Source organism: Lissotriton vulgaris, chromosome 10 (assembly GCF_964263255.1).
Source record: "Lissotriton vulgaris chromosome 10, aLisVul1.2, whole genome shotgun sequence".
Taxonomy (NCBI): domain Eukaryota; kingdom Metazoa; phylum Chordata; class Amphibia; order Caudata; family Salamandridae; genus Lissotriton; species Lissotriton vulgaris.
Window position 1 is genome coordinate 735451628 of NC_141698.1, and position 14387 is coordinate 735466014.

Sequence of the window (14387 nt, forward strand, 5' to 3'; positions counted from 1 at the left end):
CTTAAAGGTGATCCGATGGGTAATGGGAAGCCAATGGAGGGAGGCCAGCAAAGGTTTGGCTGACTTCCTGCGTTTGCTCTTGAATATTAATCTGGCTGCTTGATTTTGAGCAATCTGCAGGCGTTTAGCGATGGTGAGGGGAAGGCCTAGGTAGGTAGAGTTGGAGAAATCTAACCGCGAGAGAACCAGTGCGAGTACTACCTGGATGAGAGCAGAATGGGTCAGCAGATGAGCGATTTTTTTAATCTTTCTTAGCTGAAAGAAGCAGGAGGAGATCACTGTTCCGACCTGGGTTTTCAGTGAGAGATCGGCGCTAAGAGTGACCCCGAGGCTTTTAGCTGACTGGGAGGGGGATGGGGGTGTGCCCATTGAGGGTGGCCAGAAGTGGGGCCCCCAACTGAGTGCGCTGTTGCTAGGGAGTACTAACTCAGTCTTTCCTGGGTTTAGCTTAAGGTGGTTCCGATCCATCCAGCTCTGAATGTGCAGCATGGTCTTTTGAAATTCCTCGACGGAGTCCGGGGAGTTGAGGGGGAATACCAGCTGCAAATAGTCTGCGTAGTTAAATATGACTTTTCTGTTTTTCAGGGAGTGCAGTAGGGGTTTAAGATAAAGATTAAAAAGTAGGGGAGACAGTGGGGAGCCCTGTGGGACACCCCAAGTGGTTGGGAGTGTGGGGGCTGTGAAGTTCTCCAGCTTTACAGCCTGGGATCTGTCCGTCAGGAAGGACTTGATCCAAGAGAGAGCCGCGCCGCTGAGGCCGGCTTGTTCGACACGGTGTAATAGTATGGTATGGTCCACCGTGTCGAACGCGGCCGATAGGTCGAGTAGTACGAGGGCCTGATGAATTCCATTGTCGGCGTTGGTCCTTAGGGTGTTCTGCACGGCGAGGATCACCGCCTCGGTGGAGTGTGCCTGGCGGAATCCCGCTTGGTTGGGTTCCAGATAATCTGATCTTTCGATGAAGTTGGATAAGCAGCTGGTTACGTAGGCTTCCAGCAGCTTTGCGCAGTAAGGGAGAAGGGAAATGGGGCGGTAGTTAGAGAGGTTAGAGGGATCGGCATCTGGTTTCTTGATAAGAGGGACCAGGGTGGCATTTTTGAAGGAATCGGGTACTATTCCTCGTGATAGGGAGGTGTTCAGAATGGGGAGTATGCCCTGGGGGAGTGCGGCATAGACTTCTTTCAGAATATGCGGGGGGCAGGGATCGTTGGGTGAGCCCGATTTTACTCGGTTCATTAGTTCCAGTAATTTGGGTGGGTCAATGGGGGGGATGTCCTGAAGGGTATTAGGATTTCTACAGATGTCCGGATCGTCTGCTACAGCATGGTTGGTTTGAATGCTGTTTTTTATGATGTCAATCTTCTCCTTGAAGAAGTCATTGAGTCGGTTGCACATCGTTTGTGAAGCAGGTTGAGAGGGAGAGGTTCTGGCGTCATTGCATAGGTCGTTGACGACTCTGAAGATTTCCCGTGATTTGTTTTTGGCGTTGGAGATTTTATCTGAAAAGAAAGTAGCTTTGGCAGATAAGATAGAGTCCTTATAATTTTTGCGGGCTGTCTTGTATAGTGCTCTGTCTGTGGCGTGGTAGCCGTGTCTCCACTTCCTTTCTAGTTGACGGAGTTCTAGTTTCTGCTTTTTTAGGTCAGCGGAAAACCATTTGTGGGCGTCCATGCGACGGGCGCGGGAGAACTTGGTGAGGGGAGCATGTTCGTTGCATGCAGAGGAGAGCCACCCAGTGTGCGCTTTGCCCATCAGATTGATGTCTGGTCCCTGGGTAGGGATGGAGTTGGTCAGGGTGGAGAGGAAATCTTGGAGGTTTAGGGATCTCCATTTCCTGACTGACCCTCCCGGGGGCGCTTGGTTTTTTAGGTGACCCTGAATGGTAATAGAGAATTGCAATAAGTAGTGGTCAGACCATATGCATGGTGAGGCCGTGGGACAGGAGGTAGAGATGTTGTGAGGCCAGATGTGATCTAGGATATGTCCCTTTTCATGGGTGGGGATCAAGACATGTTGGTGGAGGTTTAAATTGGAGAGGAGTTCGAAAAGTTCTGTGGCGTGAGGTCCAGCTTCCGAGTTGTTGTACCAGTAATTGAAATCTCCTATGACCATGACCTTGTCATAGTCGACGACTAGACCTGCTATTTGCTCAGACAAGGAGGCAGGGAAGGAAGGCATAGATGTAGGTGGTCGGTATATCAATGCTAGCGCCATGGTGCCTGTCTCGGTGTCAGATTTGATGACTAGATTATCCGTATCAGGTAAGTCTAGGGGAGGTAAGGTGGTAAACGTGTGGTCTTTATGAATAATGGCGGCAACACCTCCTCCAGCTTTTCCTGATTTTCTATTTGCAGACAGGATGTAATAGTCTGATGGTAAGGCCGAGAGTATATCTGGCAGGGAGTCTGTAGTGAGCCATGTCTCGGTGACAAAAAGTATGTCAGGGCTATCCGCTTTCAGGAGCAGGAATATATCTAGTTGGTGTTTGACCAGGGATCTGGTGTTAAGATAGAGACATCGGAGGGTCCGGAGATTAGGTTTAGGGGGGGGCTTATTGTTTTTAGAGCTTAGAGATAAGATAGGGGTCGGTTCTTGTAAGTGATGGTGAGAAAGGATATTGCTTGCCTTTAGGCGGGCGTGAGTGGTCGGGTCGAGGGGTTGAAGAGCGGGATTGTGAAGAGAATGCAACTCTAGGGAGGAGTACCTGATGAATTCTTCATTCTGCATGGTCCCTGGGCCCGTCCAGGCGCGGACGGGCGCAGACGGGCTTGCCTTAGGCGCGCCTTCGGCGCGCAAACAGCGCTCCCGCTGCACTCGTCCGCTGCGCTTCCTGCCCAGGCACATGATGAAGGAAAAGGAAGGGGCGTGGCCTCAAGGGGGCGTGGCTAGCGAGCACGCCTGCGATGGCGGCCGCTGAATGACAACAAACAATTACCGCAGCAGCGCTCAATCGGCTGCGTGGTAAGAAGGCGGCATACAGTGATCAGGTAAGCTTTTAGAGGTTATCAATTCAACAAATTAAAAGCAGTTTGCACAATTTTAAAACAAAATAGCGTACCCAATGGGCCCAGGAACGGCCTTTGGTCCAAAATCTCTGCCCTTTCATGCACACCTCTGCCCCTTATCTTTGTCCACCTTTTCTTCCATCGATCTGTTGGAGTTATTCCATCCTCCAGAAGGCACATCACATACGTGGCAATGCTGATTAAAAAAAATACATTGTAGGCTACTATAGAAATTCACTGCACTGAGCACTTAAAACCGTGCTTCAGAGGATATGGACTTCTGTTGCTTGTGGGAGGTCTCCATATAGACCTTTATCCGGGGGGCTTAACTGTACTTCTAGGCCTTTGGGCTTCCTGCTGCTGGGAGGACTCCTGACAAAACCCCATCCCCGTCTAGACATGCGAGCCCTGGAGCACGCTCTTACAGTGAATAATGACCATCTGAAGCCAAAAAAGCCGTCTTGAACTCAGAACAGCAGTAAAGAGTCTGACACCGCTGCCATCACGTGACATTGGGTTGCAGGGGCAGCCTGCGAAACTGTCCCTCCGATCATCTTCACATCACGCTTCATGAGAGACTGCTGCTACACTCAGTCCTGCCAAGATTGGCAAACACTGTCTGGCTTACACTACACCAAATCTCATGTTCAGCATTGGAGAATGACACTGCAGCCAACATGCTTTCCTCTTCCATGCACTGCAAGATTGGATAGCTGCTTACCTGAAAAAATGCAGTGCTTTGGGGTCTCAACAAGAGGTGGGGAAGTTCTGTAGAAAAGCCACAGTAAAATGCAATATGGCTAGAAGGGTTTAAATAGGTCATTGTACAAACCATTTTCATACAAATGAGGAGAAAATGTTTAAAATAACATAAAATCAGTGAGTACATTTCCGTTTCCTGATGCACCGTATAATAAAGTATTGTTCTGGAAAAAATCCAGTCGGCTTTTAAGCTCATGTCTCTTCCAGTTCATGTTCACATCTTCTGAGTAGCGACATCGTAAACCTGGTCTGCACATGTTTGACATTCACACCAAGACTGCACAAGGAATGGAAAGTTTACATCACAATTGAGAAAACGTCTTTTTCCTTTAATGTCTACAGCAGAATAGTTGGTACTGGGAGTCAGGTGGGAGGACGCTTAGAAAGGAAATTTACCACTTTCCATAACATGTATACAGCAAGTTCGCACGTCCGATTGACCAGCCTGGAAAACATATATAGTGTGAATCGTCAGGGCGTTCTCGGCGTTTGCTCCTTGTTAAATTTGGGCAGGTCAAATAATTACTGTAAGGAAAATGGCAATATTTTCAGCTAGGAAACTATGGAAAACAAACCATACCCAGATGATCGACAGCCATGAAGCAGCAAGCGTGCCACAAAGCTAAATAATTCCTCATTTGTGGTAAAAAGGAATGTGTGAGACACTGTTTATAGCACATTCCAGATTCCTGGCATGACCCCCCTTCCTCAGTGCGCCTCGCAAGGGTACTCTGCTTTGCAGCAGGTGTAACTTACTTTGAGAGGGACGGGTCGCTTTCCAATGCTGCCTGCTTTCAGGCTGCTAGCAGGTGGGCGTCACAGGGCGCTATGACATCATACTCACTCTTCCCTTTGACCCTGTGGGCTGCCAGCCAATCGCTGAAGCATGCTATCCAGCCAATGCATCCTTCTTCAGGATTCTTTAATGTCTACGATCTGGGTAAAAAGCACGTTAGTTTTTTTTAAACATGTTTCCTTGTTTTATAAGATTTTGCAATTATAAAACACACCTGGTGAACAGCGAGTAGCTAATTATTATCCCTGTGAGTTGTGCTTGTGGAAGTATATAGAACTTCGTTATGGTTGTGTTGTTAGCTGTTGGATGACATGACCGCATGCAGAGCCTACTATGCAAAAACAAAGAGCCATTGAAATGTGCTTGTTAAGGTAACTCTGACCCTTTCATGGATTGCTGATGGCCTCAGATTACATAACCCTAGAAATGGATGGCATCACTCAAGCTTGTTTCTGACATCGGGCTGCCGGTATCCCGACTTGACTAGGTATAGTGAATGGCCAACTGAGTGGACTCTGGGCTTAGCTGGAGGTTACCAATGAATCTCATCAGTGGACCCAGACCGCACGTTGCTGGACCTTTCCGAAGGCCATAACACACTTCTGGGGGGCATATGGTGTTGAATGCTATGCCTGCACCAAGGGGGTCAGAAAGCCACTATTGGGTAATTACCACAGCCTTCATCCATAGCATGCCAAATAGTGTCCAGAGCTCTCGACGCATGATGGACGGCTGTGCTCAGCAGTCTCTGTTAGCTTTGCAAATAGGGTTGCACTTTGGGCCCAGAGCACCTCTTGAAATTATGGTCAGAACAGCACCACATTGCATCAAGTGAACATTGCTATCGAGACCAGCCAAATAGAGGGCTCGTGGGGCTCCAAAATCCCAAATAGAAGAAAATGGGACCTTTTTTAACTCGTCTCAAGTAATGCGGTCAGAACAGCATAAGAATTGGAGTACAGCTCAGGACCATGGATCAGCATGATCTTCAGTGAAAGCCGAATGAACGAGATGCATCAACATTCTGAACAATGCAAGAAAGAATCAGACTGAACGTAGTGAGAGAACCAAACACTAAGCAGATGGTTTTGGGCAATTCTACCACTCAGAGATTTGGACATGGGGCAAACTGTGTTTTTTTGCAGCAGTTTATCAAGCACGTTCACTAAAAAGTATTACATTTCACGTGTAGCTCTGAAGGTGGAACTAAGCATATATTCCTCTAAGCAGCACATAAAGCACCATATTCATACACATTTTCAAAATGCCCCTGTATGTAAAGCACCACTGCTCATCGGATGTAAAGCAACATAGCCAGATGAGTTTTTAACGGTGCTCCAGTATGTAAAGCACCATATACAGGCCAGTTTTTCAGTGTCTCAATATGTGCAATACATTAGGAAGGCCAGAGTTTACAATGCTTCGCTATTAAGAGCAGCATAATCAGGCAAGTATGTAAAGCATTGTACCCAGGAAGTGTGGGTGTGTGTGTGTGTGTGTATATATATATATATATATATATATATATATATATATACAGCACGTGACTCCTCTGGATCTCTCGGTGTTTCAGCAACCACGCAGCACACCAGCAAACAGGAAGGAGACGGACCACATCACATCAGCAGAGTTGTTTTTTATTGAACAACAGAAAGCAGCTACGCGTTTCTGGCAAGATGTGCCCTTGTTCACGCTGCAACAAGTACATCGAACCCAATGCTTTATAAATGCTAATTACACATTGTGACCATCCCCTCACAGTGACATAGTGAGTCATGTGACTTCATAGAAATAAACAACATACTTCCACAGTAAAATGTCAATGTACCAAGTGGTAATTTACCAAAAGGACGGAAAAACATCGCTGGTTGAATCCAGGTATTGGTATACATGAATCATAAATTCTCACCGGTTAAATCCACCTATGACACTCATGTATCACATACAACCTGTCAAGTAATCATTAGAGATAATATCCCATACTTAAAGAGCAGATGAGCATCTACTCCATAATAGTAAATAACAGGAAAGTTCTAATATCTACAATTCAGGCCTAAGAGTGTTTCCGTCTATGTACCAGTGGTCGTATGATAAAGTGCTAAGTGAATAAGGTAAAGTGCAAAATTTGTAAAAAGTGCATGAGAAAAGAAAGCTAAACCAGTAAAAAGTGCAATACCAGTCATTATATCTAGTACGATAAGCAAATATCTATTCACAGATGGATTGATAGTGGGATTTGATTACCCTATCATTTCATGTGTATATTTCACGTACTTTAATAATAATAAATAGTATAAATAGTTAAAAAAGGAAGGAACCTAGAGCAATGGAATACACCCGGGTTTGTGATAGTCAATTATCAATATATATAATCACCTTTCAATTTCATAGGCATATATATACAATTCTATATTTCATATTTACAACCCACACGAACTTACATATGCTTATTTACAAAGTTCCCATCCATTATCCTATCAACTAGTCATATATGTACAAGAGTAGAAAAATAGGAAAATAGAAAAATAGAAAAAAAGTAGCAAAGCAGTAGAAAAACAGTATCAAAACTTCTAGAGCAGGAAAAGTAGAAAATTACAAAAGTATAAAACACTTCATATATATACATATGCATAAATGTATATACAATAAATCATTATATACCATATATACACACATACATAGACACAACACATCAAGGATTCTAATCATTTCAAATTCACAGACCAGTAGAAAAAGTTATGCAACCATATTTACAATTTAGGCGACCAAAATGTACAGACCCAAGCTCAACCTCAAAATAGGGAACCTAACTAAGAGGGAGAAAGATAGTGGGGATGGGTCTGTGTCTATCTGCAGGAAATATACAAGGACAGGAGATCAATGTGATTATAAGAAGTGATGTAACTCATCTATGTATGTTATATATATATATATCTATACTACTATTATAAATAGAGAACTTGCACCTTTTGGCCAGGTAAACTCGGGAACCACAGCGCCAATCTACACACCCGATACATCTATGAAAATGTCAGGGTGTGTAGATGGACATAGGCTGTATAAATAAAAAAAAAGTAAATAAAAAAAATTAAGTTTGAAAACAAAGTAGTCCCCTGAAAGTAGCGCCGGCCGGGACCTAGCGCTGGCCGCGACGCGACGTGACGTGCGTGATGACAGCGACGCGACGTGCGTGAGTTGACAAATCAGTGATTTGAGCATGCCGTGATTATCAGAACTACAGTAGCAGACGGCATTATGTCACTGTAGTTCTGAGAACGGCGTATCACATGAAGATGCAATGTTTCTTCCTCCCGCGATTTATGTGGCGTTTTAGGAGGCGATACATACACAGGGCAATGAGCAATAATGAGATCTGAAATATACTCTCCCTAAAGATGTGCTTGGAGTATGAGTTTAGTAACAACGCTGCATTTTGAACACATGGCCAGGTATCGGGACTACAGAAAATGACGGCATGACGTCATTCTGTAGTTCCGTGATTTGTTTAGTGTATAAAGACGCCACGATTCCTCTATCTGCGGTTTATGCTGTGAAGAGGGTAGTAACATACAAATTGGGCAATACCTTTTAGAGAGGAGACAATGAGAATGGATATTTTGCCGATAAACATGATTTTAGGGTGATTTTGGCACACGAAGGAAAAATAGTCCCGCGCTGTTGTGATCTATACTACCCTTACTCCTATACTACTATTACTATTACATGAGCGGGAGTGATGAGCGGGAGTGAGTCGGGGCGGGAGGGGGGCGGGAGGGAGTCGGGCGGGAGGGGGGCCTGGTCCGTGCATGGGCATGCACGGACAATGTCGGAGCGGGCGGGGGCCTGGGCGGGCGGTTGGCCCTGATGCCTCATTGCCCCCAGGCAACGCTGGGGCGGGCTGCTAATATATATATATATATATATATATATATATATATATATATATATATATATATATCTCTTTCCTGTTTTCAGTTTTTGTTTTTGGTAAATTCTGGTTTTTTTTCTGTTTTTTCAATACCTTAAAAAACAGTGGTCATCAGTGGTTACACATTTTCGTACCATTAAAAAGAATACAAACTGTTTTTCCGGTGTTTAGGGAATTTAAAGGTAATTTTAATTATTGCTTGCTTTCTGCACTGATAGTGCATGTGCACAGGGTATATGAGGTGCAAAAACATGTTTACTGCACCAGAATGGACTACAAAGTCAATAGCAGTCTTCAATAACTCTGAATATTGTAAAGATGCTTTCAGCATACCATCTATCAAGTGACAAGGATCTCTTACAGGGAAGCACTTCAGCTCAGGTATCGATTTCCACAGACCATCATACAACTTTTTCCCATACCTAGCTGAAATACTGCTAATTCATACAATATCACTCCAATCTTTATTGAACTTGGTAGGAACTTTTTTCATCAGAATTCCAAGTGACACTGCGTTCCATTTTTACCAAAATCTGGTGTCTTGTTTTCACCACTATCTCAGATGCATGGTGACCACATTCTTTTCACATGTACCTGTCACTACATCTTGCATTGAATGTTTAAAGGTTGGGGTGTTTGGCAATCCACGTGCAATCCATACTGACTCACTAGAAATGGGGGTTTATGTATTAAAGGATTTCACCCATTCTCCTTCTGTGGGTAACTGTGATGGTACATATTAGGAAAGATTCTTATGAAATCAGCCATTTTGCCTATCCCTGAAATCCAATGTAGCCAAAATATCAAATATGATTTTGATATTTCCAGATTCTCTACAGTTTATAAAATAACTAAGACCTAAAACATGCTTCTAAACACTGCATCTTTAGACTAAAGACCACAAAACTGAAAAAAGCAGAAGGAAGAAGCGAATGTTTTAGTGACATCCCTAAACAACAAAACTCAAGCACAATAATGTTAGGCCAGTCTTTCTTGATGTTACCTTGAATAACAAAGTTACATTGTATTGGCCCCTTTAGGAAGAAATAAAATGTCCTTTCACTCATCTTTTCCTTTCTTTGAATGGCACTTAGTTTGTGAGTGCAAAGGTGTTTTTTCAGTGTTTATATGTTTACACCAGTGATGGCTATTTTCCTTTCAATGGGGTTTTATCAGTTTTTATAGGTTTAAACCTAAAAACCTAAAACCAGATAGTCGCGCTCTCTCTATATATATATATATATATATATATATATATATATATATATATATATATATATATATATATATATATATTCAGTTGACAGTCCAGTATTGGCAATTATGAAAGCAGTGTATACCACCTACTATTCACAGTTCTCCAGTACTAACCCAAGGCCAGTATTCATTTTTCCCTTGTAAGTAAAGTACTATCACCAGACCAGTATCCCTAATACTCAAAGGTCTCAAATACTGCCCACCGTAATATGTAATACCTCAGCATTTAAAGCAGCATTCATTGACTAAATCCGTAATGTACAAGTATGTAAGCATCAATCCCGGGCATGTTTCGACAATGCTCCAGTATGCAAAACACTACCAGTTGAGTACACTTAGACCTCACAACTTTCTAAGAATTTTTCACAGATTGAGGAGAAGGCAGAGCCTTGGATGAGCTGTGGCTTTGTATTGAGCACTGCCTTAGAGACGCTTCTAAACAACATCAAGAAAGGGAACACTTCTGAGGCTGCCACTGATCTCCTGGGAATGTTTAAAAACCTGTAATGGACTTAGACTGCTTCAAGCTGCAAAACACAAGCTGGTATTCACTCTGTACAGGGGTTTATGCTGTCCTTGTGTTACACCATGTGATATCAGATCTTCACTTTGTGATCCTGTGAAGCAAGCCAATATTGTTGTACACATTTGCACCATGTGAATTTGTAGGTCTGCAGATTCCTAATGCTCCTAGTGTAAAGCAACTAGGCAGTGCAACCAGAACCATCACTAGGGCAAACCCTAGGGGTCATGTGAAGACAGTTTTGCTCCAGTTGTACTGCAAGACCAACCAAGAGTTTTATTCTCTGTACTGTACATAAAGGAAAAAAGAGAAAAGGCTCTGTTTATGTGTGAAATAAGCTACTGAGATATTGTCTTATCTGTACTCTTATATACACCACTGCTCTTTAATAGCTGCTAGACAAACCGTTCTTAACCTACTTTCCAAAACACAAATCAGTGGTCCAATATTCTTATTGTTCATGGAGTAATTTTTAAAAGAAAGAGAATAGCTTTTGTGCAACCCACACCCTTAATATGCAAATTTGAAGGTGCTCTCATATGTTTATAGTGAAGAGAAAGGAAGCTTCGTGAAATAATATATTTGCCTTGTAAATCAGGAAAACTGGGATTGATCCCAGGTTTTTCTGATTTCACGTTATGCAATTGACCCACTCGATGGGTATTTCGCTCTTTTTTTTCACATCAAAAGTTAGTACTTTGATTTTATTAAATCTTTGTGCACGCGGTTAGGCTGCAGAAACCACATGAATGCCCAGCTTGTTTGGAGCTTCAGGGTCTGCGACTGAGAGGGACTCGACTTGAGCAAAAGTTAGGCATCTGACTCGAGCCTGGCTCAAGCTTCCATTGGTTCACCCACCTCCAGGATCAACTGATGATCCCTGTACAGAGGCAAGATTCCATTTATGACATTGCTCATAATTTGGTCTATGAATTGGAAAAATCTCATGAATCCAGTGGTATCAAAAGATATCTGTTTTGGTATCTACTGTAGAACTGAAACTTTACTTGGTTTAGCACTCAATTGTTGGAATTTGAGAGTTAATTTTATATTACTTCGCTGGGTTGTGGCGACTTTCAAAGGTAGCCACAGTGCTGTGCTGTTGGTTCCTTTTCAGAAATAAGCTATCAAATTGTGTGTTTTTCTGTTAGTGCTTAAAGATCTCTTGATGTGGACACCTCATTATGTCAATAACTGTAATGGTATAGTTCAACTGTGTTACATTAATACTTCCGTGTTGTACATGAGTTGGCTAACTAGCATTACATTTTGATTAGAATTAGAAAAGCAAGTATAGCTATCTTACAGTATTGTTCTCGATCGCCTGGATGTCACTGAAATCATAGTAAGGCTTTGATCATGGACGTCATCAAGAGTTGCAGCTGCGACCCCTGCCTTGCCCCTTGCAACCCCCGTCACTCCCTTTGCGACCCCTGGTCTCAGATGTGTCAACATCAGGTAGAGCACGTCGGTTAGGGCCCCACTTTCCTTGTTTTCTGTCCTAGTTTTGTTACACTAATAGTGAATAATATGTTTCATATATTATTCACTATTAGTGTAATAAAGAATGGAGTACAATTAGCTGGAATATGGCCCTCACTGGCAGCTGAGGTAATCAAAAATATACTTTTAAATGTATGGTGTGTACAGGCTTGAGGTTGTGAATGTGTTTATGTGAGAGACAGTTTGTGTATGTGTGAATGTGTGTGTGTAAGCAGGTGTGTTAGTAAAGGTCAAATGGAGTGAGATGTCACTCTCACTATGCCTGACATTTGGCGAATTGACGTTGATGGCTTCTAAGCGCTTACATTTTTGAAGTTTACACATGGTGGTCTGATTTTCATATTCGGTTTTGTATAGGTGTCCGTTTCAAATGAGGTCCATGCTGTCAATTGTTCACTGGATTCATTATAATCTGTGTAAGGCCTATTACTTTTCTAGCACAAGGGCATTAGTGTCTGCTGAATATGATGGACAACAACAAAGCCTTAAAGTTTTTATAGAGAGGTTTATGTGTAGAACGTGTCAAGGGCTTGTAGAATTATTTTCCTTTTTTTATTTTTTATAGCTCAAGACAACTTAACTGTTAAATTTGAAGCCGGCTAACTAGTGGCGGCCAGCACAGCTCGCGGTTGGGCTCGGGGGGTTGTGGGGGATGGGTGCAGTTGTGGGAGGGAGTGCGCATAACAATTAAAAAAAATAAAAAAACTTGCCACCAGATCCCACGCCTCTGCTCTCCTACTTGACTTCAGGAACAGGAAGCAGGCAGCCAGGTTCCCTCCCCAAAGCCAATCAGAAAGCTGCAATTCGGCGTTGTGATTGGTCTGAGAGTCCTGACATGGCTCTCAGCCAGGGGCTGGAGGGTTGGGCTTGTTCTCCATGCAGGCTGTATTGTAGCCTGCAAGTAGAACTGGGAAAGTATGCATGACCTGTTTGCGTGGCCCGAGAGGGCCGACCAAACAGTCACTGCGCACATAGGAATGGGCAAACCACTCCTCCCCTGCCCTGCTTGGAGAGCAGAGCAGCCCCTTCCGCCTATAAAGCAGTACAAATATAAAATAACAAAGTTATTATCATTTTATGTTTTTGTTTCTGGCACTGCTTGAAAGCAGTAGGGCGAAGTTACTCCGCCATAGTGGAGGAGCCGCCACAGCGGCGAACGTCCAGATCAATGCATATATATTGTAAACCCTACGATGCTTATTTTTTAAGATAATGATTGAATATGATCCACAACGTCAATGTGTTTTTGTTTCAGGGCGCTACAATAAAAAAAGACGAACATACAGGCGCTATTGTGGTGGCAAGAATAATGCGAGGAGGGGCTGCGGATCGTAGTGGTGAGTATCATTTTGCAGCATTTCTCGTGCACAACATAAGCGTACAGAATCAGGAAGAGTCAATAGTTTGGCCTTAGTTGTACATAGGAGCAACACATTTGCTCATGTATGGAATGTGTACAGACCAGGAAAACTACATATACCCATTTTCATACATTCCGCTAGATGTACAGTCAGTTGTCTGTGTGCAGAGTCCAACAAATATCCAAGGAGCCGTGCACCCTGGCCAGAAGTCACACATAACCCTGTGCAGCAGGAGGCAGTGGTTGATGTCCATACATGGGGTACAGGAGGAAATACAGTAGGGAAATGACCTGAAAAAGATGTGGAGCTCAAAAGAGACAGCTGTGGCAAATTTCCTGGTCAAATCTATTGTTTTCTGGAAAAGCAATACCCACTCCTCCCTCCAGTTTGTATTTGCTCAGAAATAGGTTTTATCCAAACACAAATCTCCTTTTATGCTGAGAGTAGTGTTTGGTGCAAGGCCCTCATTTTATTGGAGTCCTTCTTTGTAGTGCATGGTTTGTGCTACGCTTTTTTTGCTGTCTTCCTACTCATGGGCACCCTCTACCTCGAGCGGTACAGTGGAGCAGACTGGGTGTATTACACTTTTCTGTGAGCTGACCCACATATAATTTTAGTGTGGAGGATCCCTCTGACTGCCAAAAAGCGAGAGCATTTTAAGTGCATATGTACCCCTGAAAGATTAATGGACGTATTACTTACAAATGTTTGAATGACACTCTCCATATAAGGAGTCAACATATGCTGACTTTAGGAAAGTGGATTATTTTGCATTGAGGCTGGTTAGGCTTCAATATGTAATGCTCTTACAATGCCCCAAAAATGGGCCCTTTGGATTCACACTAATAAATCCCTAGCTCATCCTGGTAGGGTGGCACAGAGCAGTAAGGCTTTACTAGAGGAAAACCTGTTAGGCATTTCAGAGTACCAACATGAACAATAAGTAATTGATGTGACTCGAAAGAAACCCATCACTAACTTATACAAATAACACAGATTTTTATATAAATGTAGACACCAAATCAAAGGCAATCAGATAAGTATCACCTGAGTTATGGATTTTAGAAGGAAAAATAAATCAGTTCAAATCAATACTGCAATGCTTTAACATTGTGGTCAATGGTAAAAAAAAAAATACAAGTGACACTCGGTCACTTGCAGGTCAAGTTGCGTGGAACCCACTGGGTCCAGGCCACAACAGTCAGCTGAATTTTACGTGGCTTATAGCGCCTGGGTCCAAAGGTGCTCTGGC

At 43.1% G+C, this 14387-nt stretch overlaps 1 protein-coding gene across 2 annotated transcripts in view; it reads left to right on the plus strand.

The window, feature by feature from the left end:
- The window catches only part of MPP7 (MAGUK p55 scaffold protein 7), a 985108-nt gene that overhangs the window by 660131 nt on the left and 310590 nt on the right, over nucleotides 1–14387 (plus strand). For both annotated transcript variants that reach the window (XM_086941601.1, XM_086941600.1), the window contains exon 8: nucleotides 13030–13111. In XM_086941601.1, the coding sequence (XP_086797727.1) occupies nucleotides 13030–13111 (82 nt within the window). The remainder of the gene's footprint in view (nucleotides 1–13029; nucleotides 13112–14387) is intronic.